Source organism: Rhamphochromis longiceps, linkage group LG2 (genome assembly GCF_057381845.1).
Source record: "Rhamphochromis longiceps isolate RC_006_pf linkage group LG2, R_longiceps_female_GT1.1, whole genome shotgun sequence".
In the NCBI taxonomy this organism is placed as follows: Eukaryota; Metazoa; Chordata; class Actinopteri; order Cichliformes; family Cichlidae; genus Rhamphochromis; species Rhamphochromis longiceps.
The window spans coordinates 29,396,043-29,422,029 of NC_140558.1; the positions used below are offsets into that span (position 1 = coordinate 29,396,043).

Genomic DNA, 25,987 nt, shown 5'->3' on the forward strand with positions numbered 1-25,987 from the left:
TGTGACAGCAGATTGCTTTCATGTAGTTTGTTTTTTGTGTGTGTGCAGAAACTTGTTACGCCAATCAGTAAAGAGAAGTAATAATTTGATAACTATTTGAAGAATCTGCAGAGCAAATATAACGATCTCTCTTTTGTATCAGTGTAAAACTAATACCTTGGCTGTCACACTGTATATTGATTTAAGCTCAAATAATCCCAAATGATCATGTGCTCTCGATCTATTAAAGAAAAAAAAGGCTGTGACACTATTTATAGGCACATTGTACACTCTAGAATATTAAATCTAAGCTCTATGCGGGAGATTGTTGGATTTTTTTTAGGGCTTTTTATTTATTTATTTTGACACAGTCAGTCTTTGGTGCTCTTCTCTCAGCAGAATCAGCCAAACAGCTGATGAGAGCTCCTCGTTCAGCTGTTTGAGCTCTGGGGGACTGATGCTCCCCCCAGTGAGTGTGCGTTTGTGAGTGTGCCTCTGTGTCTGTCTCCCTAAACCACAAGCAGCTGATGAAACACATATTCTGCTGACTATTTGGTGAGCGTAGTAAAGATTAGAGGATCCAGATTGTGGTCCATCAATCAGACTGATGTTTAGTGGGCTCTCCCAGCTCTGCACTCTCATACTTTGCTTGTTTTAATGCAGGCACCAAAGGTGCAACTGAATGTCCTCCCCCCCAAATGTGCTCCATACGATGCAATATGCTGTTTATCTTGATATTATTTTGTGGCACAAAAGTGCACAGAAAGCCAATCATGTGTACTACACTCAAGCAGATGGTGGAATGGGGAGAGCACAGCAGTAATGGCACAGTCCTCCTCATGTGATATTTCCCCTCAGGCTAGCCACCTAATCAAACACTAATCAGCTCTCCTTCCACTCACTGGTTTTGCTCCGCCTCAGCGTTCCACAGATTTCCCCTTTCCTCCAACCTCTGTTCTACTTCTCCTGATCCCGAGCTTATCCCGTACCCTATTCTCCTTGTGCGTTTTGTGTGCGGTCATCCCCAAAACTCCATGTCTGATTGCACTAAGGTGAAAGTGTCATGTTCTTACACTCAACACTCCTCCCCTTCGCTCATCCCTCTCCCCGTGGCTTGGCCTGATCTGCACTCAAGGCCGTCTGTCACTGCAATTAAAGCCAGGCCAGGTTAAGAAAATCACTGCAGGACCTGGCCAAGCATGCAGGGCTGCCAGCCTTTATTCTGCCACGGTTTGATTTAATGCTGTTTAGCTTTCGAACCCACCACAGTCAAGAGTAGTTTCTATCAGGAACTGTGTAAGTAACTGGCAGCAAGTTCTGTGTAATTTCTAACCAGTGTGTTAACCATGTGAACCACAATGCTTGCTGCATTAGCATGGCCCCTGTTCTCACTCACAGGTTACAAGTGCCCATACAGAGAACACACCCAAGTTAATCATTGGCCCCGAGTGGCAGGTGTTTCCTTATAGCTGGAGATTAATCTTTGGGAGTATTTTACCGTTCCTGCCACTTCCTCTTAACAGATTTTGAAACTTAAATGCAGCAAAGTCACAACTTCGCAAATTAAACCTGCAGAGCAGTGGTTGTGTCAGTTGGCTAACACTGATTCCGATTGTTTATCTATGAGGTAACATGGCTGCTATGCAGGTTTAATCCTAAAGTTGTCCAGCGCTATCTGCCAGAGATATTCTGAAAGTCCCCAACTTTCACACTTTCACATAACTACTGCAAAGTACAGAACATCACAGATTCATGATGTATAACAGGTTTAAGTGTAAGTGTGAGTGAGCATGGGTGGATTTGGCATCATCGGGAGTTGGCTTGGTGGCCCACACTCATTTCTGTCAATCAAAATCAGTTTAACTGCCAGACTCACTTTTTGACATTTAATCCCTGCAAAAGTGTACTTTGCCCATTATTTGGTGGTATATAACTGACTGCGTGGTGAGTTGACCTCCCAACTGACTGCTTAACAATTACCTCATCCTCATGAGACAGACCGAACCCTTTGACCTTCAGAGGGGAAAGGTCTGAGAGTGTAGGAGGCCGGACAGACCCTTTTGTCTTTAAATGTCACCAACTCAGAAGGATGACGTGAATAGCTCCGCCGCTCACTCTGGCATCGCCTCATCCTGGGACTACACACTCGTTTATAGAACGCAACATTTTCCCGTGAGTCAAATGCAACCTGTTTACCTCATCTCAGCCTTATCGCTTGCTTGTGTTTTTATTGATCGGGCTTATCTCCCTGTGAGAAGCGCTCACACTCACCTCCTCCCTGTAGTTATCAGCAGCAGCGGTTACCTTCTGTGTGTGTCTGTTGCGTTGCGCTCAGCCCGTGTCTCCTATTTATTCTGAGGAATTGTAGTGTTGCAGAACAAAAGGCCATGAGTCAAAGCCCTCCTCTGTGAGTGGGCATTGTTGTATTCATATCCGCGTGTACAAGTAGCGGTCGTCGAGGTAGCCGCGGCTCTGCTCTCTCCAACGGCATTTCAGTTTGCTGTCACATCGTGTGCTCTCAAAAGAAATCAACGTGGTGGTTTTAAAGGTTACAGTGAGCTTCCATGACCTCCTAGTGTCTCCCTTATGTCTCACAGGTAGTTAAGTGGATCAGCGGTGAAGACTTGTTGAGGCTGTATTTCTCTTTTTTTATTATGTCATTTAAAACCAGGAGCTTGTATGAAAGTATGAATATAGCCGCTGTAATGTCACCCAATGGTTAGTGAACTCCTGTTTTTATGGTTCGATTTTAGCTTTTTTAATTTTTGGAACCAGATATGTGGGGGCAGGAGGGTGAAGTGCTAAAGCTGTATTTGGCTTTTACACTTATTCACTCCCTGTATAGTGTTTGGAAGACCAAACACAAGCAGACAGCTATTGATATACACTCAGCAGGCACTTTATCAACTGCCCCTCATTGCAAATATCTAATGTAAATATCTAGCCAATCACATGGCAGCACCTCATTGTATTTAGGCATATAGACGTGGTCAAGACGACCTGCCGAAGTTTAAACCAAGCAGCAGAATGGGGAAGAAAGGTGATTTAAGTGACTTTGAATCTGGCGTGATTGGCTGAGTATTTTAAAAATTGTAGATCTACTGGGATTTCCCACAGAACCATCTCTGAGGAATTATCTGAAAAAGGGAAGATACCTAGGTAGTAGCAGATCTCTGGAGAAAATGTCTTGTTGAAATCAGAGGTCGGAGAACAATAGCAACAGTAACTCTAATTACTACTTATTACAACCGAGCTATGCAGAAGAGCATTTCTGAGTGCACAACACGTCAAACTTTGAAGCAGATGGGTCAGAGCAGCAGAAGACTGCACCAAACGCCACAGCTAAGAACGGAAAACTGAGGGTACAATTCGCACTGGGACACCAAAATTGCACAATAGAGAACTGGAACAAAGTTGCCTGGTCTGATGGGTCTCAATTTTTTACTGCAACGTTTTGATGGTGGAGTCAGAACGTGATCTAAATCAGCAGTCCCCAACCTTTTTTGCGCCACGGACCGGTTTAATGTCAGACAATATTTTCACAGACCGTCCAAATAAATGCAACAAAATAAAATGATACGACCAAGACAAAAACTGTGGTATTTTGCAAATATAATAAGAAACGCAAATTCCCTGTGTAAATGTTTAACTTTATTAGCAGCGTCCTCCTGAAAACCGCCAACAACATCTACCCCTTAATGCATTCTGGCCGCTATAGTAACGTGTAACTATTTCTTTTAAAATGAGCCGTACAACTACAACACGAGAAAAGACCCAGGGAAACTGAGTCAATGATAAAAAACCCTGAAAAATCATAAAATTTTACACCCGAGCCGCCCTCAACTCTCGCGGCCCGATACCAAACGACTCAAGGACCGGTACCGGTCCGTGGCCCGGGGGTTGGGGACTGCTGATGTAAACAACATGAAAGCATGCCACAAAGCTCAGATCATCTCAAACTAGTTTCTTGAACATGACAATGAGATCACTGTACTCAGTTGGCCTCCACAGTCAGCAGACCTCAATCCAATAGAGCGACATTGTGGATGTGCAGCCAACAAACAAACTGCATGTCCTCTCAATATTGACCAAAATCTCTGAGGAATGTTTCCAGCACCTTGTTCAATCTGTGAATGAAGAATTAAGGCATCACTGAAGGCAAAAGGAGGTCCAACATTATTCCATTTAATATTGCTTCACGATTGCGTACCAGCTTTTCATAATTATTTCACTCTGTAAACCAAATATTGAAGGATATGGAGCCCTTATTGTTTTTAATTTTAAGTTTCGTTTAATTTAACATAACAAAGACTTTGAGGTCTAACATGTGTAATCTGTACACACATAACTTCTTTTATAATATAGCCAACTAAACAAGCAAGGCTGAAATTGTGTTATAAAATGCTTCTATTCCCTTTCTTCTTTATTGTTTTATTGATACATTCAACAACAAAAGAAAGTGACTACAAGAAACGTTAGAGACGGGTCATGGATAAAAAAAAAAATCATGGACATTCTTACACCTATATATACCTATATATATATATATATAGGTATATATAGGTATATATATATATATATATATATATACCTATATATATATATATATATATATATATATATACCTATATATACCTATATATATATATATACCTATATATACCTATATATATATATATATATATATATATATATATATACCTATATATACCTATATATATATATATACCTATATATATATATATACCTATATATACCTATATATACCTATATATATATATATACCTATATATACCTATATACCTATATATACCTATATATATATATATATATATATATATATATATATATATATATATATATATACACCTATCTGCTTATAACCTCAAGTGGCTACACTGTTGCATTGGCTTCATTTTTTATCCCAGCAGTTGCCGCATGCTTGAAACAGGGAAGAGTCGGTAATACAGCCCTGCCAAAAGCTTATATTTTGGTACAAATTAAAGAAATGAGACATTGTGTGCCAGCGCGTGAGCTTTACAGGAGCTGGTGAGTGGATTATGTGACCTTCGGACAGAACCAGAATAATGGTTTCCTGTTTTTTACGCTAAGCTAACTGAATGCTGTGTATGTTTGCTGTACAGATCTGAGACTGGCATCGGTGTTGTCATCTAACAGTCTAACACTTGTGACTCTTCAGTTTTTAAAGTTGCGTTAACTAATCGCATTAACATCTCCCGATCCTTACAGACAGAGTTGCAAAATTTGTTTACAAGAGCTAACTCCTGTGTGGCAGACACAGTAAGCTCCGGTCTAAAACAGGATAATGGTATTTCTCAAGAACCAGACAGCCAGCATACCTCCCATAGCACTTTCCAGTGATGACATTGTCCAGAAGAGATAAGCCAGAGGAAATGAGTCTAGCTGACAATGAGTTTGTTGTTTAGTTGATTGGTCATACAGGTACAGTAACTGTAAGCAGGCTCTGACACGTTCCTATCTTCTCTTCTTTGTCTCCTCTCCTTCTGCAATGCTTGCTGCCAATCACATGGATGCACCGCCTTCATTTTTTAGGATCCTCCATCTCTTACTTTGTTTTTCTTTCTTTTCTTTTTCTTCTTTTTGGTTGAACTTCTCTATCAGCCAGCTGGGAGTGACTGCCTTTGAAATCTGAGGCCCTCTGGGGGCCCACACATACAGTAATGACAGGGGTACTGGAGCACCTGCTCAGGTTTTGGGCTGGGCTGTCCAGCTTTGATGGGGTTAGGCCCTCCTTTCATTTTACTGCTGATTTTCTTCAGATTACTCTCAGCAGGCCAAGGGGCACCATAAAACATCATACTCCACTGGAATGCCTTTAATAGTTTGCCAGTCTCAACATAGTGCATCCCTGGCTGGCAAGGTGCTTTTATGAGCTGAGATTCTTGTGTGCCCACCCGTTGGTCCGGATACCCACCTCAGCTCATTGGCCCACATCGGATGGTGAGGACAGAAGAAAGGAGCCACTCTCTCCTGGTTACAGAGCAGAGAACAATGTCTTCTCTCTTCTTCCTTCTCAGATCCCAGCATCTTTAGTTTGAGATGTGTAACTTGATATGGTGTCGAACCCGTCCAGTAACTTAGCCTCTCAGGAAGGGAGACGTACACTCAGACTCTTGTCCAGACAGTCCACTCAGACTCATCCCCCTCCGCATGCCCTCATTTTCCACTTCTTCCTCATTCCCATCTTCCTCTTATTTTCTTTTCATACATTCATCCTTCTTTCCCCATTTATGCTGTCTGCTTTGTAACCTAAGTCAAATCCCTCCTGATTGTCTTATTATCCTCGAGCAAACAGACGCACTGCGTTGCCGTTGTCCAGTGAAGCTGGGAGTTTTATTTAAGGTCTGCATTGAAGGCTTCAAAGCGTTTTCACATGCAGGGGCTTTTGTTTCTGGAACTGGAAGAACCAGTCTGACCACACTGGCCTTTGAGAGGGCTCACAGTGCACAAAGAAGTGAGCAGGAGGGAAGGGTGTAGTGTAACTAGGAACATACAGAGCTCGCTTAGCTTAGTCCAAAATGTTGATATGGGCCCAAACCATCTGTTTAGACCAGTGTAAAGTCTTCCTGCAGGTCAGTGGCTGAAGCAGTTTCCTCTTTATCCACGCACCTCCCAGCTGCCATCGCAGGCTGGGAAACACGAGTCATGTGATGTCATCATCAGTAGCGAGGGTGACAGAGAGAAACAGGGCGTGCATGGGATCAGGAGCAGAGAAGTGAAGTTTCAGGTGGACAAACACAGGTAAACAAGTGTTTTTTCCTTCTACATTTCCTACTATTTAAAGACACTCTTAGTGTAAAAAAGTTAACTTTGCCTCTCTGTTCACCTCATGTCTGCTTATGATTTGGGTTTAGATTTGTTTACAATGTTCCTTTTATAAAAGTGAAAGTACCTCAATTCTGGTTTCAGCTCAAAGATCCGTGTATCTACTAGCATTTAATACGCAGCCCCGATTTCTCCAGGGAAAACTTGACTAATTTGCATGCCAGTAACCTTAAAATGCGATTTAAGGCAGCGCTGTCAAAGAGCAGCCTAAGCTACAGAGAGAAGAGGGAAGCATCCTGATTGTTAATCACTTTGCCCACGAGGAATTCTTGTTTGCAGTGAAGCTGATTTGGAATTAGCTAACTTTATAACTGAATCTTTTCCCTACGGGGATGTGACGTCACTCGGAGCAGCAGAATCAGCCTTCCAGCTTGGAAGTGATGTGCTAATTAACGGTTAATTATTGAATGGTCCAGAATGAAGCCGTACGGTCCTCAAATAATAATAAACGGGGGTACTTGCCTTCCAGCGAGCGTTGCATTGAGAGCTCATTAATAATATCACGCTTTCTTTTTCTGTTATATCTGAATTATCTCTGGTCTGATGGTCTATTTGTGTCTCTGGAATTCCCCCTGAGGTCTATTCATGAATTCTGTACCCAGGCTGAGCAATTAGATTTAATTTAACTGACTGTGTTCTCCAGTCAATTAAATTAAATCTAATTGTTTTTGAGATTTTTTTATTTTTGCAACAGCAATCAAAACAAAACAACCTCATCTAGGTGATATTTCGCATATCATAGTTTTTCTTGCGGCTTTTGTTGTTAGTGTAAACTCTCTACAGTAAACTTATGACCTCATTTGGCTGAATAAGGTGTTTTCCAGTAGCACTCAATTCATTTACAGGGAAACTTCAGCCAGGAAGGGGGGGGACACTGATCTTCTGACTGGGCATCGGCCTTCGTCAGCATCAGTGTTTACTACCTGACATCATCCCTCTTCAGTTCTCTCTCTCTCTGGTGCAAATGAGATCAGAAGGATTTGCTGGGATGTGATCGGCAGAGCAGTTTCACCTGCACACGGGTCACTCCACGTGTGCCTGTTAGCTTCTGAGTCCAAACCAATTTTTAGCTGTGGTGCATCCGTTTTCCCATGTTGATTGTGCCGAGTGTGTGGCCTAACATCCAGGGCGTCCCGATGGATGCTTGCACACTCTTTGCAGCTGTTAAGTGGAATTGATTCAGGTGTAGGTCGATGTGGGAACCACTCAATTTCCATCGATGTAATCACAGAACGGTGACTCCTGCGTGAACCGCTCCAGGAAACAAAGAAGCCACAGTGAGTCTCTGCTCACCCCTCCTTACTGTAAAGAATTTAATAAAAAGCCTTTATCAGCTCAGTTTAACATTATGTTACCTGCAGCCTATGATTATGTGGCTGAATAATCGGTCACTGAGTTGTTGTTGTTGGGCTGCCGTTACCAGGTTCTCATGGGAATAAAGTTACTTTTGATAACAGATTAAAAATGTCCCAAAGCCCTCAAAGTCCTCCAGCAGGGGAAACGGACAACATCAGCCACATCAGAGCTCCACGTGTTAAGTAACGGCATGGCACATTTAATCATTACCCAGTGAGAAATGTAAGGAATGTGGGTTTGTTTCCTCACACTGCTCTCGGTGGACTTATGCTCTGCGCTGAACATGGCTCTGCTGATAGCAGCAGTTGGCAAACACTATACAGGCTTTACCTGTTATCCACAGAAACCAAGCAGAACTTGAACTGGATTCAGAATCAAGTGTAATAAATATCATGCCGTTGTTACAAATGCCAGCGAAGGTGAGTAAAGAAATATTTTAGCATGTTGCTGGTTTTATAGCTGTTGGTTTTCTTTTTAAAATACAGAAAATACAGAAAAAAAATCTATATTTTCCTTTTACAGAATGCCGGACATGCATTTTCTCAGCATGTCAGGCATCATAAACTGCATATTAATACAAAATTATCACGCAGATTAGATTTAAGTATGAAAGTAAGAAAATTATAATCCAGCGCCAAATTGTGTCATTCTTGGTTAGTTGAAATTGCACAAGCTAAAGAGTAAACGATGCGAAATGCTGACCAGTTCATGAGCAGCGAACCTTATATTTAGAAGGCAAAAAGTGAGAAATGAACCATGAAAATCACCATAATAAGTTTATCTTGATAGATAAAATGAAAAAACAGCATAACAATGGCACGTGTCATCAGGAGCTTGCTCGGTGAGGCACTGTTGGGTTTCCCTTTATAAAGTCAGATATCTTTGAGGTTATTGTTCAGTACAAATGAAACTGCACTGAATTGAACAGCTTCAGTTCTTCGTGGCTTTTATTCTCTATTCCTCTAAAGCGCTGCTGTAGGGTGGGAGCAGCATTCTCCCCCATATTTCTGCACTCTGTGTTTTGATGATGGCGGTGGAGAGCGCTGACTAACACATCCAACACGTCCAAATTCTCCCATAAAATGTTCAGTTTGGTGTAAATCTGGACTGTAAAAGTCAAAAGCATATTATTAGAACAAAGAGCAACTCTCTTCTCTGTATTGATTTGAAGTGACCTGCCTCCTACCAACAAAGAAGAGCTGCTGCTGGATCCTATCACTGAAGGGGTCAAGGATTCAGTTTTTCCTCCGTAGTGCATCGCCTAAAAAAGGCTTTCTCTGCATATTATTGGTTTCAGGAAAATAAGATTTCTCTCTCTCTGTTTTTTTGTCCTTTTTTTGTTTTTACACCATTTCAAAAAACAATTCTCTAGTAAATCTTAGCATTTTTAATGAGTTCGGCTACCAAAAAAATAGCAGCGCTCTTTAGTGTGCTACATTCTTTATTTTCATATCCTCCACGTGTGTCATTTTCATATTTAAGACCTTAGCTAAAAAGTTGCTTTAAAAACAACACCTACAATCAGCAAAATTTCTTGGCAACTCTTTGATTCCTGATTAGCGTCAAATTCTTTTCCCATCATAGAGTTGTCAGTAAACTCCGGACTTCTGATTGCTAAACCTGATACTGCTGTAATTGCAAACTATGATGCATTTCACGTGGGAGAAGAAATCCCGACTGTTGTAGCAACAAGTACTGTAATAGGAAGGGCTTATGGAACAATACGTTGTTTAGTTTGTTCAGAGATTAAGGCCTTCATCTCGGCTCCCACGCTACTATCTAACTCATCGTCTCTTGTGGCTGAAGAGCAGTTTTTGTTTTGAATAGCGGACCCACATGTTTTTCTAAAGCTTCGTTTAAAGCGTCTTGTGGAACTAGTCGTGTCGTCCTGTATCATTTCTATTTTTTATTAGATGCAAGCCAAAGCCTGAGTCAGAATTTGTACAGTTATATTTGTGAACATATGGAAATGCTAACAATTTAGCACCATCAGAAATCCAATAGGAACGTGTAAGTTATGGGAAAAGATGGAATAGCAACAGCCCCATCCTGTATGTCATACAGCTTATATCATCATCAGCTATTTACATTGATTGTTATACATTTCTTTTATGTTGTTTGCGAGCCTTGATCTACCTGTAAGTCATAATCATACTCATTTGAGCAGTGTTTAAAAGCGACACGTTTACACAGACACTAAAAGAGGAAACAACTTTGAACACGTTAACCTTCCCATTAATATCAATAAAATCAACTGATTGTAAGGATAAAAATAAAGATGGAAATGACCACAAACGCAAAACAATACTTTAACCCTTTAAAGCCTGAACTATGAAATAATTTAAAAAAAGTTTTACACATAATTAATAAATTTTTTTTGAAATAATTAAATATTCCATCCATCCTCTTTAGATTGTCCTCATCAGGGTCACAGAGGGGCTGGATGTTGATGATCTGGTGCGACATGCAGTTGCTCTGTGGGATGGATAAGCATGTATGCTTTGTGGAAGTGTGATCTGTAAAGGAGTGAAAGGGGCAACCTAAAACAACAGTGAGGTCAGCTGCTCCACACAGCTGTGTATCTACACCTCTGCAGAACAAATCCACACAATCATAACTTCCCTAATCCTAAAACACCTATAAATATTTTTTTTGTCCTCGTAAGGGAGGGTCCTCGAAACATGAGTCATATCAGGACTAGACGAACGTAGACAAACCCACATGTAGAGGTTGAACTTATAACCTCACAGATGGAGCAACGCAGGCATTTGTCCAAACAAACTTGTGCAATTCTTTTCACACTGCAAATTGATCATATTTTAACAAAACCTGCTCTTATTACTGAGTCACAGTTACATAAAAACCACAGAAGGGATGTTGGTGCATAAATTCCCCCCATAAATAACACAAATAATACCCATGGCGCTGTGAGAGCAGGTGCCTGCGAGGGCTCTCCCTTGTGCTGTCTTGCCAAATCAAACTGATTTATGTAACATCAGTCAGCTACAGATCAATATGGTGCAGCCGGTCAATCCAGATAACACCAACATGGCTGCTGTGGTCATTGGATTCTTTGCAGAAATACTGCGAAGTCAACAGAGGCATTATAGCCAAAGCACACTGTGCAGGCCTGCGTCGATAGGCAAACTGATGCAAAGTGAGGAAACCCACATCAGCCTGAGAGGAAGTCATCACCTGATTTACTGAAAGGCAGACGCAGCCAGTCAGATCACAAACGTTAGACTTCTGTATCGAGCTGAAGCTCTCTTAAGAGTAATCCTGCAGGTTTCTTTTAAAAAAAAAAACCCTGCTGAACTTTGAGTCTCACGTAAGTTTCGTGGTTTTCTTTTCTGGGTCAGTAATTGTTGATCCAGCTGTGGAAATTATTAGTTCGAGGTCTCATCTACTCAGGGATCAGAGCGATTAAGTTGCCAGCTCACATCCACTGACAACATCAATTTTGAGAGTAAAAGGAAAACAAGATGAATGATATGCATGTCAGGATTTTGTAATAAATATATGTGACATGCCACATGCAGCTGATACTGGTACTGGTGCTCAGTGGCTTCTGTTTTTATGTGAAGAGCATTTTTCTACCATATTAGTTTCTCTTCAATGGCTAAATTGAATCTAAAAGAGGTATTGAGACCTTGAGGTATTTCAAGTAAAGCACTGCACCACATGAAAGTACATAAAAGATGTGGTGTTGAAACTTACAAATCCAAATGGTTGAAACACTATGTGTTTCAACACTATGTGTTTCAACACTATGTGTTTCAACCATTACCAAAGAACAGCTGCAGAAAGCACTTTAAAATCAGATGATTCTTTTGGATGAACCCTCTACAAGTGACTGCCTGAAATCTGGAACCCACAGGCGTCACCCATTCTTCCGTTTCCTCCCTTGAGATGCTCTGCCAGGCCTTTACAGCAGCCACCTTCAGTTGCTGCTTGTTTGTGGGTCTCTCAGCCTTCAATTTTGTGTGTAATAACTGAAAAGCATGCTCTTCTGAGCTGAGATCAGGTGACAGACTTGTCCATTGATAATGTCAGATTGCTTTGCCTTGAGTCTTGCAACATTTGTCTGAATCTGAGCAGAGCGTATGGCCCTGTGCACTTTAGTCAGCAGTGACATCACCAATAAACACCAGTGACCAGGGTCCACAGGCAGACATGTGTGCACATGCAGTAACATTTATCCTGCCACATTTGACAGATAACACCATGTGTTTTGGTTTCATCTGTTCAAATACTTTTTTAAAGCAGGTTCTTTCAGGTTATTTCTGGCAAAGTCTTATCTGGTCCTCTCACTCTTGAGTGTAAGCAGTGGTTTGCGCCTCGTCTAAACCCTCTCTGTCTCTTGATTGTAGACTTTGACAATGATACATTTTAGTTGTCTCCTGTGGTCGTCCAGGTCTTTTGGTGTTGCTGAGCAGGCCAGTGCATTCCTACCTTTTAAGAATGCATCAGACTGTTGATTTGGTTATTCCTAGTGTTCCTAGTGTTATTTTGCTTCTCCAGCCTAATAATGGCCTCCATCACTCGCACTGTCTGAGGCTGAAATGCAACAGTGAAAGACCTAAACTGCAAATTCAACACTCTGAATCAGCTTTAGATATGCTGCTGCTTGTGAAATAATAAGGCAACAGGCCTCACTTTGCCATAAAACCGCTTATCAGTTAGTTGTCCATTAATTTTTAGTCTGAAAATTGGCAACTGTGTATACAAGTGGCTTTAATTCCTAGACAGTCAATGCAAAACTGTTGCTAAAGCCTTTGATTTACGACTAAAAGTCTTCACTTCAATCACATATTGATTGTTTGACTTCAAAACTGCTGCGGTGGCAAAATTATAAAGTTGTGGGGCGTTTTTTTCCAAACAAATTTGGGATCTAAGCGCATGGTGGAAACTTGCCATCACACAGTACGCCAGTCCTAAATCATACCCTACGTAATCATTCATTTTCCTCTAAATGAAACTATAATTTACAAAATGGATATCATGCTGTAACCAGTGATTAAGACCATAAGCTCAGTAGGAAAGTGTTTGCCGAGGTCATAAATCAAGCGAGATTCTAACAATTTCTTTCTTGTAGGTTTCTATACAGTCAAACTTAAATTTTAAGGCAGAGGAGCCTCCTTTTAAAACACAGGTGCTAATAGACACATTGGCTTTGCAGCTTTTCAGACCCCATAGGTACAGTTTATGAATTAAAATCAAACAACAGCCACTGATATCATTAAAAATAATTCCCCTCTCGCCACTGCGGGTGGTCTGTCCTTCAAGCTCGGGTCCTCTACCAGAGGCCTGTGAGGTTGAGGGTCCTGCACAGTATCTTAGCTGTTCCTAGGACAGCACTCTTCTGAACAGACATCTCGAATGTTGTTCCTGGGATCTGCTGGAGCCACTCGTCTAGCCTGGGAGCCACCGCACCTAGTGCTCCGATTACCACTGGGACCACTGTTATCTTCACTTTCCACACTTCTTAAGCTCTTCTCTGAGCCCTTGGTACTTCTCCAGCTTCTCATGTTCCTTCTTCCTGATGTTGCTGTCATTCGGTATCACTACGTCTATCACCACGGCCGTCTACCACCACTATGTCTGGTTGGTCAGCCACCACCATTTTGTCCGTCTGTATCTGGAAGTCCCACAGGATCTTAGCTTGGTCATTCTCCACCACCATAGGGGGCGTCTCCCATTTTGACCTGGGGACTTCCAGGCCATGCTCGGCACAGATGTTTCTGTACACTATGCCGGCCACTTGGTTATGGCGTTCAATGTATGCCCTGCCTGCTAGCATCTTGCAGTCTGCTATTATATGCTGAATTGTTTCAGGGGCATCTTTACACAGCCTGCACCTGGGGTCTTACCTGGTGTGATAGACCCCAGCCTCTATGGATCTTGTGCTCAGAGCTTGTTCCTGTGCTGCCATGATTAGTGCTGTCTGTGCTGTCTTTCAGTCCAGCTTTGTCCAGCCACTGGTAGGACTTCTGGATGTTAGCCACTTCCCATCCTTCCATGATGGTTCCTCTCCTTCCTCCTCTTTCTTGGGTTTTTGCTGCCTGAGGTATTCACTGAGCACGCGGTCGGTTGAGGTAATCTTCCTGATGTATTCGTGGATCTTTGTTGTCTCATCCAAGACTGTGGTACTGACACTCACCAGTCCCCGGCCTCCTTCCTTCCGCTTAGCGTATAATGAACGAACATGTGCAGTAATAGTAGGGTTTACAGACGAGGGTTCCTAAAATCCATCGGCACTTGCTTCGTGGAAATTGCAGAATGAAATGTCTGTGTCTGCTCTCAGCTAACTGCTCAGTAGCATGTATCTATAGCCATGACAAAATATGACCTTTAACCTCTGTATAAAAGGCTCTGGGATTTTATGTCTATGTTCTGCAATATTGTGTGGGGTGGAGTCGTAGGAAATGACGTAGGCAGAAGTTGGGGGTATCGCAATGCTACTTGAGAAGAGGAGATTTTTTTTGTGTTAGTTCTGTTACCTCGTAAGCTGTGTTCCTGGTTGCCATCCTTCACGTGATGCTCCGAGTGTTAAGTTCATGACTGGAAGTAAGTTTCCTTAAATATGTTCATTTTCCGATTCTGATGTTGGCCGCGGCTTTAGTTACATTCTACCGCATTGTAGCACCGCATTTTTTCATCTCGTGACTCGAAGCATGTGCCGCCGGCCGCCGCCATTATGTAGTAATTTTATTCGGCCACACGATGGCGCCCAAGTCCCTTTGTTTACAGTTAGAGTGGATGTTTCGGCTATGTATGACATTCTCACTGTGTTTAATTGTGTCCTTTCTGTGTTTGGAGCAAGAGATGTAAGATTGGCGTAGTTCAAATTATATATGTCCTGTTATGTGTATATTCAGATGGATGTGTTGGTTTATTTCATGTAATCCTTTATATTTATCTTAGTGAAGCTGTTGCTGTATATATTTATATACTCATGGCAACTTGTTTGTTACTACAGACTGCTGGCAACACTGAGCATCTAGGTGGCAATAAAACAGCTGGCGGTGACAATCCAGCAAAGTGGAAGCCTGTTGTCCTCCTTCCTGTATCCTGACCGATACACCATCTTGTTAGCTGCTGAACCTAAAAGAACTAGCCCTCACCAAGTACTCCTCAACATTGGTCCTTCGAGCCGGATGAGTTATCAAGATGGAGCCAGATGGAGCGACATGTCCTGATGCAAGGCCTAAACGCCATACACGTCGACCAAGCCGGTTTGAGGACTTTGATGTTAACTATACAGGCCACCTCTTTAGGGAAATGCTGCAGTGGGATACCCCACAGCCTCACACAAGAAGCGACAGAGTTCAGCCTCAGTATAGTCATACGCCACCCCTCTACAGCGACAGGGATGGGGCCTATTACAATACACCCCCTCCACTGGGAAGAAGTGAACAAGATGTGGACCTTAATAGGAGCCTCTCACCTGAATTTGCACCTTCTAATTTGCTAGGGTCTTCAATACACACATTTCATACAGAATTCAGAGCCTTGCAGGCCGAAAGAGAGCAGCTACTCCAATCACAGCAAGTTTTACAGGAGGGCCTCAAAGAACTGAAGGAAGCAAAGAGTGACCTCAGAGAGCTCATTGAAGTGGCTCACCTGCTGAGGAAGGATATGGCTCACCTGACTGCCTCACAGCCTAGCACCAATCATCCCCCCAAGCGCGGTTCAGGAGAGGTATACACCACCCCTGAGACAATGCCACAGGAGGAGGATGAGGAGGTGTGGCCTGACCCACCGCCATGGCCTGAACCGATGGAAGAGTTGCACACAGGATTCTCCCAAATGAAGGTTGACGAACAATACTCCGATGATGGTGTACAGTACCACCCTCTACCCCGCACACCATATTTCGCTGGTGAGCCTTCGCTGCCTAGTCATCGCTGCACCCTATATCAGGACCCTGTGGTTAAGGATGGAAACACGTTTCATGCCCCTCCACAACACTCTGTGCCACCCCCCTGCTGGGCACCAAGTAAGACAGGTTTGCTCCCAACCAAGCCTGTTCCAGCCAGTTCCCCCTCTCTTGTCACTGGAGTAACCAGTGGGCACGGCAGCAACCCATCTGCTCCTCTTTCGGCTGAGCTAGTGTACAGGGGGCCCAAACCAACCATTCCAAGGTTCATTCATTCTGATCCCTCTGAGTTTGCTAGGCTCCGCATGGCTTTAGAGAACCTACTCCCTCCTAATGCTACTGAGCTCTTCAAGTATCAGATACTTGTGGACCACCTCAAACTAGATGAAGCTCGACTTATTGCCGATGCTTACCTGAACTCACCCAAGCCTTATACTGACACCATGGCAGCCCTCCACGACAAATTTGGACAACCTCATCAGCTCGCCTTGAGAAAGATAGCAAGTGTCCTGGATGGTCCTGAAATAAGGCGAGGTGACACAGTAGCCTTCCAAAGGTTCTCCCTTCAGGTGCAGTCACTAGTTGGGCTGTTACAAACATTAGGACTGGAAGGCGAAGCGGAGTTGAACTGTGGGTCCCACGTTGCCCGACTAATAAGTAAGCTTCCTGCCGAACAGAGAGCTGATTTTCGTCGACACCAGTTTAAACAGCCCGGGAGCACCTACACTCTGTACGACCTATCTGCATGGCTTCGTCAGGAGTCCTGGTGTCAAGGATTTGACGGCCAAGCAGGTGTAAGAAGCAGTAGAGAAAGGACCAGTGTAAAGGCTGAGGCCCGTCCAGGCCGACAAACCGTGACAGTCCTACATAACCTAAAGGGGCCATCAGAACACACTTTTTCACCAGTGAAGGAGAGTCGAGCTAGAGGGAAGGTTAAGAACAAAGCCTACTGTGCCTACTGTGAGAGCACAGAACACTATTTCAGCCAATGTGATGATGTAGCCAAGCTCTCCAAAGAGGAAATAAAGGACTGGATACAGGTCAACAAACGATGCTGGCGCTGTGCCCGAACTCATTTAGCTGCTCAGTGCACACTAAAGAAACCCTGCAGCCGCTGCCAGGGTAAACATCTGCTGGCTCTTCACGAGGTAAATGCCAGGACAGAAGGAAACAACGCTGGCATGGCTGCAAAGGAGGAAAGCTGCCTAACCAGTTCGGCTTCGGGCTCACTCTACCTTGATCGCCATGGGGCTGGCAATCGTGTCATGCTGAAGATTGTACCTGTGCTTTTGAGCCATGGAGAGCGGACTCTAGACACCTATGCTATACTTGATGACGGTTCAGAGAGGACCATGCTGCTCCCTGCTGCTGCAAAGACTCTTGGTCTGGCAGGCATCCCGGAGGACCTGCCATTACGAACCGTCCGCCAAGATATTCAGATGCTTCATGGACATACCGTATCCTTCAGCGTCTCTGCTGCTACCAACCCCGGATCCTACTACAAGATTGATGGAGCGTTTACAGCTGATCGTCTCAACTTAGCTCACCATACTTATCCTATCGACCAGCTGAGAAGGAAGTACAAATACCTGCATGGGATCCCGGTCCCTGCCCTGAAGGAAGCCAAGCCTCTGCTTCTCATTGGTTCAGACCAGCCACACCTGATCACCCCCATAGAACCAGTCCGCCTCGGCCCACCTGGAGGCCCAGCAGCAGTCCACACCCGGCTTGGCTGGACCCTTCAAGGGCCAAGTCTTTTCATGCCTGTCCTATCCCTGTATACATCCGCCCAATCAGACGAGTTGCTCAAACATGTGGAGCGGCTCTGGCAGGTGGACGTGGTGCCTTACCGATCCGAGAAAGAGGTCACTCGGTCGAAACAGGATCAGCAGGCTGTGGCCCTGCTCGAGGCAAGAACAACTCGCAGGATGGTCGATGGAGTCTTCAGGTATGCTACACCTCTACTCCGTCACCCACAGATGCCGCCACTGAATGCACCAAAGGAATCAGTCATGCCCATGCTTCGAAGCACAGAAAGGCGCCTGTTAAAGGATCCCAGTCGGGCTGATGCCTACAGGGCAGAAATGCAGAAGCTGATCCAATCAGGAGCCGTGAAGGAAGTTACGCATGAGACTTCGCCCAAGGAGAACTGGTACATACCGCATCATCTTGTCAGTCATAACGGGAAGAATCGCCTGGTGTTTAACTGTTCCCATAAATACCTTGGACAGTCCCTGAACCAGTTCCTGTTGCCTGGCCCTACTCTTGGAGCTTCCCTGCTGGGGGTGCTGGTCAGGTTTCGTGAACACCCCATAGCTGTGAGTGGAGACATCAAGGGGATGTTCCATCAGGTACTGCTCCTCCCTGAAGACCGGCCCCTGTTGAAGTTCCTTTGGCGGGACTTAAAGGTGAATGAACCCCCTAAAATCTTCGAGTGGCAGGTCCTGCCATTTGGGACAACTTCAAGCCCCTGCTGCGCCACCTTCGCCCTGCAGCATCACGTGATGGAGCACACACAGCCTGACGACAGCCTGAGATTCTCCATCGAGAGGTGTTTCTACGTAGACAACTGCCTACAGAGTGTTGGCTCACCGGAAGAAGCGAGAGATCTGGTGGATCGGCTAAGAGAGTTGCTGAAATCAGCTGGCTTCGAGCTACGTCAGTGGGCTTTTAATGATCCAAGTGTCCTGAGCCATTTGCCTCCAGAAGCTAGATCACAGAGTCTGGATCTGTGGCTAGCCGAGGACAAATCCAACCCGCTAGAGACCACGCTCGGGCTCAGCTGGGACTGGAATACCGACTCCTTGGGTTATAAGCACAGGCCCGTGTCCTATGAGGTGCCAACCCTCAGAAACATCTATAGAGTCCTAGCCTCACAGTACGACCCTTTGGGCTATCTGTTACCCTTCACCACTCGGGCCAAGCTCCTTCTCAGGCAGTTATGGGATAAGAAGCATGGTTGGGACGACTCGAATCTTCCCTCCACCCTCCTGCAAGCTTGGTCTGACTGGGAGGTGGAGCTTCAGTTTTTACCTCACCTTACCTTCCCACGTGCCTATGTTCCTGCCAGTGCTAACTTAAAGGGGGCCATTCGTGAGGTGCACATTTTTGGGGATGCTTCTGAGAAAGCTTATGGAGCGGTGTCCTATATGAGGACTGTAGAACAGGATGGGCAAGTTCACCTCACCTTCATCCTAGCTCGCTCCCGGGTAGCCCCCAAACGAGCTCTCTCTATTCCCCGCCTCGAGCTCTGTGGAGCTTTGCTGGCAGCGCAGCTGGCCAGTACCCTGAATAAGGAACTCACCTCAGCGATTGAAAGAACAGTCCTGTGGTCTGATTCGACCACTGTTCTTACCTGGTTGAGCTCACAGTCCTGCCGCTACAAGGTTTTTGTAGGAGCCAGGGTAGCTGAGATACAGGAGTTGACGGAACACTGTACCTGGCGCTACATAGACTCAGAGAGTAATCCAGCGGATGACCTGACGAGAGGGAAGGCTCTGGCCGAGCTCAAAGTGCCTAATCGGTGGTCGAATGGACCCCCCTTTCTGCTCAACAGTCCTGACACATGGCCAGAGAACCCGAGCTCCGAGCCCAGTAATGACGAACTTGAGCTCCGGAAAACAGTCTTCTGTGGAACCTCTATCACCTCCACACCTACCTGTCAGGATGGAATGGCGTGCAAGACTTGGCAGGAGCTCTTGGATATTACTGTTAAAGAGCTTTGTGGTCAGGGACTCTCGACTGCGCCATCTAGGGCTGAGGACTATCAGAATGCTGAACAGGCCATTCTCCGGCAGGCTCAACAGGAGTCATTTCCTGAGGAGTGCAGATTGCTTTCAGAAAGGAAACCTGTCTCATCCAGAAGCCGCTTGCTTACCCTGGCACCTGAACTGGATACCTCAGTGGGCCTCATCAGAGTAGGGGGTCGGTTGCGACGCCTAGAAGGTCTTGACGGACCTATATTGCATCCGATTGTCTTGGATCCTTCACACCCTTTCACACGCCTGCTTATCCAGAAATATGATGTTGATCTGCATCATCCAGGCCCCGAACGGGTCTTCGCGGCGCTGCGGAGGTCTTACTGGATACTGCGTGGAAGAGAGGCAATTCGCAAGCACCAGCGAACCTGTCCTGAGTGTCAGCGTTGGAGGGCACAACCCTCTGTTCCCAAGATGGCTGACCTTCCAGCTGCTCGGCTTAGACTGTACAAACCAGCCTTTTACTCAACCGGTGTTGACTGTTTCGGGCCTATGTTTGTGAAGGTAGGAAGACGTCATGAGAAACGCTGGGGAATCATTTTCAAGTGTATGACGACGAGGGCGGTACATCTTGATCTCCTAAGTAGCTTAGACTCGGATGCGTTCCTCATGGCCCTGAGGCGATTCATAGCCAGAAGAGGGACACCGGCAGAGTTATGGTCTGACTGTGGGACCAATTTCAAAGGGGGAGAACGAGAACTCAGAGAAGCCTTTGCCAACATGTCAGAGACATTGCAAGGGAGGCTCGCCCGTCAGAAGATCAGCTTCCAGTTCAACCCCCCGGCAGCCCCACATTTCGGAGGTGTATGGGAGAGGGAAATCCGTTCAGTGAAGACAGCTCTGCGCACCTGTGTGGGTTCCCAACCTCTTCACGAGGAGGTACTCCGTACAGTTCTGCTTGAGGTTGAATTGATCCTTAACGCAAAGCCCTTAGGCTACGTTTCCACCGACGTAGCCGATGTGGACCCTGTGACACCCAATAGTCTCCTCATGGGGCGGCCTGATGGATCACTACCCCAGGTGGTCTACTCTGAGACAGAGAACCTCAGTCGGCGACGTTGGAGGCACTCACAGATTCTTGCTGATCAGTTCTGGGCAAGATTCATCAGGGAATACTTGCCTGGCTTACAGGCAAGGCAGAAGTGGCAGTCAACTCCTCCTGAACTTCTGGAAAAGGCAGTTATTATGGTTGCAGATCCACAGCTGCCTCGAGCCTTGTGGCCAATAGGCCATGTGATTAAGGTTCATCGTAGTGATGATGGACTTGTCCGATCTGCTGATGTGAACGTTAATGGACGTGTTTACACCAGACCAGTTGCTCGGTTGGTAGTTTTACCTGCCGTGCCATCGGAAGACAGCGATACTAAGCAGAATAGCAAGTCGCCTCCCTCAACTGATTAGGGAGCCTTTTTTCGGGGAGCAAATGTGTAACCACATTTGGGGGCGGCTGTATAAAAGGCTCTGGGATTTTATGTCTATGTTCTGCAATATTGTGTGGGGTGGAGTCGTAGGAAATGACGTAGGCAGAAGTTGGGGGTATCGCGATGCTACTTGAGAAGAGGAGATTTTTTCTGTGTTAGTTCTGTTACCTCGTAAGCTGTGTTCCTGGTTGCCATCCTTCACGTGATGCTCCGAGTGTTAAGTTCATGACTGGAAGTAAGTTTCCTTAAATATGTTCATTTTCCGATTCTGATGTTGGCCGCGGCTTTAGTTACATTCTACCGCATTGTAGCACCGCATTTTTTCATCTCGTGACTCGAAGCATGTGCCGCCGGCCGCCGCCATTATGTAGTAATTTTATTCGGCCACACGATGGCGCCCAAGTCCCTTTGTTTACAGTTAGAGTGGATGTTTCGGCTATGTATGACATTCTCACTGTGTTTAATTGTGTCCTTTCTGTGTTTGGAGCAAGAGATGTAAGATTGGCGTAGTTCAAATTATATATGTCCTGTTATGTGTATATTCAGATGGATGTGTTGGTTTATTTCATGTAATCCTTTATATTTATCTTAGTGAAGCTGTTGCTGTATATATTTATATACTCATGGCAACTTGTTTGTTACTACAGACTGCTGGCAACACTGAGCATCTAGGTGGCAATAAAACAGCTGGCGGTGACAATCCAGCAAAGTGGAAGCCTGTTGTCCTCCTTCCTGTATCCTGACCGATACACCATCTTGTTAGCTGCTGAACCTAAAAGAACTAGCCCTCACCAAGTACTCCTCAACAACCTCTGTTAACCTCTGGCGTATTCATCATGAATAGGGGCAGTGTGAAACCAAACACTGGGCAGTGCCACGTCCAATCATCAGGCAAATTATAGCCCATGTTTCACAGACAGACCAGTTGTCATCGTGGGTTTCGTGACATGAAGTTTAACCTTTCATGCGACACCCTCCCTGTCCCTCAGTTAGAAAACAGACAAGAATCACCCAGAAGCACTTGTGCTTGAGGCGGCATTTCCAGTTGCATCCGTTTGGACTTCACAGATGCTAAATGACATAAAAGCTACCATCGGAGACGCAGAAGAAATAACATTTAATGAGCCTGCTCTTTAGTGTCTAGTTTCTTCTGAATGGCCTCTGGGCCTGTGGAGAGGAACTACATCCCCCGTCTGTAATGAATAACCTGCTAACAATTAGAGACTGCTGCGTAGCACTCCTGTGCTGTCATGCCCCAAAGCCAGAGAGACACTCTCACACTCACTCATTACAGGCTAGCATGTAACAGTCAATCACAGAGCGGAGCTCTTCTTTGCTTCACGTGTAGTATAAGGTACCTTCCCTATCGGCCTCAGGCACAGCTTACCACACTGCTGCTGCTCCTGCTGCTGACACATTTAGACTCTCAAAGCACCCTCATATAAAACAAGACTCACATTCACTTACATCAGTTCCATCTTAAACTCTGTTTTTAACGTAGGACATTAATAATTACTGTATATTACAGTAATTATTTAAACAATTTATAATTAAGTGAATAACTAACACAAGAATAGAGCTTGTGCTGGAAATTCACCCAGGACTCTGTTACATCTGGTGTGCGCTGCCTGCCGAACGGCACCGTAGGACAAAGTGCACCTCTTGATTTTTGTAACGATGACGTTGCTGGCCATATGCAAAGTGACCAGTGTGGTGGGTATATCAAGGTATATCCTTAAGTAAACGCCGTGACTCATTAGCTTGAAAAATCACCGTTAGCAGCATTAACTTGAAGTAATCGTTTAATGTGTGACTTTATCAGTCTCTCACTCTTCTTTCGGATGTTGTTTCAGTTTATTATCATGTGCAGGAATTTATTTGTGCACCGCTCTCTGAAGGTCCCACCACAGCATTTCAGGCAGGTTGAACACTGGACTTTTGGCTGGGCCTTTGCGACACTCTCTTTTTCAGTCATTCTGTTGTAGATCTGCTGCCATGCCTGGATCACTATCCTGTACCATGACCCAATTTTAGTCAAGCTTCAGCTGTCAGACTTCAGAATGCTTTGGTATACAGAGGCATTCATGGTCAGTTCAACAACTGCAAGGTGCCCGGGTCCTGTGGCTGCAAAACGAGCCCAAATAATCACATCTCCACCACCGTGCTCAGCAGCTCCTATAAGGTGTTTGCACTGTGCATTATGACTACCACAAGATGCTGTCACAGCCTTATTTTTTGATGGGAAGTGTCCCTCAGGACAGGCTGACAGAGTAGGTGTTAAATATAGTTGCAGAATTCTCTGTAGAATAAAAGAACTCGGCCTAATGGTAGCAGCTGCATTTTCCACAACTGACAGAAAATCTAGCGAGTGCAGCTTTGATAGAGCTTATATAATGAAACAGAGAGTGCGTGCTGTGTGGGAGTTTTAGATGTAACCTGTAAAACTTACCCCACAAATGTAAACAAACTTTGATGGTGAGCAGGGGAGCGAGAGAGTGAGTGTCGAGGGAAGAGGGCAGAGGATCTGCGAGTTGTGCACATGCCTTTCTTTCTTTTCTTTTTTTTCGGGAGTGCGCTGAGTGACCGGCGCACACACAAGTGTGAGTGAATGTCCGTGGGAGTGAGCCTTTAGTGCATCAAACACTGACGAGCCCGAGCTTGTGTTCTGCTAAGCATCTTTGGAATTTGGCTGCACCGCGACTCTCTCCTCTGTCGGAGACCCGTTGTAAGGGTTTGAAATGTTCCCTCTTCAAACTCGAGCATTTCATTGAAAAGCATACAGGAGGTCTGATTACAAGATCTCAGGAGGGATCGTCCTTGAAGTGCTCTTCTTCAAGGCGTGTTTTGTTTTCTTTGTGACTGCAGTAAAGTGGTAAGGGTATGGTTTTCTAGAGGACACGGAGAAAGGCACATGCAGGGTTTTTTTTTTCGTTTAGCAAGATGTGTGAAGTATGTGTTTCCTGACAAATATTTTCTAATTTTGGAAATTGCAATTATGGTGTTGTTTGAAGACAGGACGTGATGGTCAGCTCTGTACAACAAAGTTGACAAGTGGTGCTAGCAAAACATAGCCCCTGTGCATCTCTTGCAAAGAAACACATCAGAAGAATGCGTGTGCATGTGAAAGTGTAAAGCATAAGAAGCATCTGTTATCTTCACAAGGCTTGAATTAAAAAAAAGGTTTAAAAAAAGCTGATCGCTGCTTTAAAGGAAGCATAAATCAAGAGCAGACTACTTTGAATCGGACTATAACTGTTCAAGGCTGGTTGAAGGTGCTGCTTTGATGTGCACGCACGCACGTGTGCGATTTAAGGGGGAGTGTTGCATTTCAGGGCCCTTTGGCTAGTCGGGGCTGGGCCGTAAATCTGGCCTTGTCTCCCAGTTTACTCGGGCCCATAAACTAGAAAGCAATTATGGAAAACAACTGGATGCAAGATTTCTTCCGTCCTTAAAGACTTGTGGTTGCCTGCTGAAAGGATTTTTATCCTCTTATCTACCCAAAAGGAATAGCATTGCCTCGCCCACCCCCTCACCCCGAGCTCGGCTTCCCATCAAGAATCGATTGGGCTCTCGTATATTTGGTAGATAGAAGGCACGTGCCGAGTAAAGTAGTCGGGCTAAAAATACTGAGTCAGACCTTGACCAGTGCCCATTAGGTTTGGCACACTCATGATTTATTCATTTGGTGTCAAACACACACACTCATTTAGGCTCACACACATAGTTCATGTCACTCTCTGACCCAGGTTTCAGATGGACAGCAGCAGAGAAGCAGACTTGTTAACAAAGCGTCTGATATTAGTTATCAGTGATTATCGGGTTTCTTTCCTCAGCCTGAGCTCAGCATGTTATATCGGCTTATTAGGAAGCGGATGTTTTAGTGGAAATTTTGTTTTGTTTTTTAACTTTTCGGGGGGGGGGGGGGGGGGGGGGTAGTATCTCATGAATATAAACATGAGTAGCTTGGTCTGCTCTGATCTGGGCCTGGCTGAGAGCCCCAAATGGAGTGGGCTGGAGCTGCCTTTGCACAGCTCTCTCTGCCCATTTTAACCATTTGCATAATTGCCATAACTGTCGAGGCCAGCAGTGCAAAACACTTGATAAATGTGGATTGTATTAGAAGCGAGAGGAAATGCCGGAGTGCCACTGTGGGTGTCTGTTCTCAAATGTGGTAGAAAGTAAGAATAAAATAAGGATGCGAGTATGTCACGTGCGTGAATCGACAGCTGGAAGGCCCAGTCATCAGCTGGGATGATCCTAGGTCTGATCTCCAATATATTCCTGCCTGGCACGCTGACTTTTTTTTCTAATTTCAAGATTCATTTAAATCGTTAAGCAACACAACATTCTAAATGGAAATTGCACATGCAGTTTCTCTTTAATAAGTACAGGCTGTTTCTTCATGCTTGTGCCTGCTAAGTAATGCACATAGTAATGCACATAGTGTTGACTTTGATGGCATTTTGCTGTTGCATAACTGGAAATGTGCTGCTTATTAGCAGTCAGTTCCACTGACTAGTCTTTGCTCATTTTCCCATTATTGCTCTTACTAACGCAGGCTTCAGTAGGAGCAAGAAAACTCTAATTTTACAATGCTTTTAGGGACTCTTGTGAGATTTATGAGTCACCTGCTAAGCAGCATCCTGGGAGAGAAATAATCAAATACCCACACTTCTCTTAGAGAAGCTTACTCTGTCAGGTTCAGTCTCATGCTGGCATACTTTTAC

The 25,987-nt window shown here is 44.7% G+C and overlaps 2 protein-coding genes across 3 annotated transcripts in view; both read left to right on the top strand.

Moving 5' to 3' along the window:
- The window catches only part of n4bp3 (NEDD4 binding protein 3), a 35,024-nt gene that overhangs the window by 1,170 nt on the left and 7,867 nt on the right, over nucleotides 1-25,987 (top strand). The window contains exon 1 of one of the 2 annotated variants that reach the window (XM_085421764.1): nucleotides 6,478-6,762. The exons of the other annotated variant lie outside the window; for it this stretch is intronic. The gene's annotated coding sequence lies outside the window, so the exon portion shown is untranslated. Of the gene's footprint in view, nucleotides 1-6,477; nucleotides 6,763-25,987 lie in introns of those variants that run through there. 2 annotated transcript variants of the gene reach the window in all.
- LOC146677411 (uncharacterized) lies at nucleotides 14,689-23,278 on the top strand. The gene is made up of 3 exons (XM_085379593.1): nucleotides 14,689-14,769; nucleotides 15,182-21,495; nucleotides 21,908-23,278. Exon 2 carries the CDS (start codon nucleotides 15,373-15,375, stop codon nucleotides 21,238-21,240), a length of 5,868 nt encoding a protein of 1,955 aa, XP_085235719.1. The 5' UTR covers nucleotides 14,689-14,769; nucleotides 15,182-15,372; the 3' UTR covers nucleotides 21,241-21,495; nucleotides 21,908-23,278.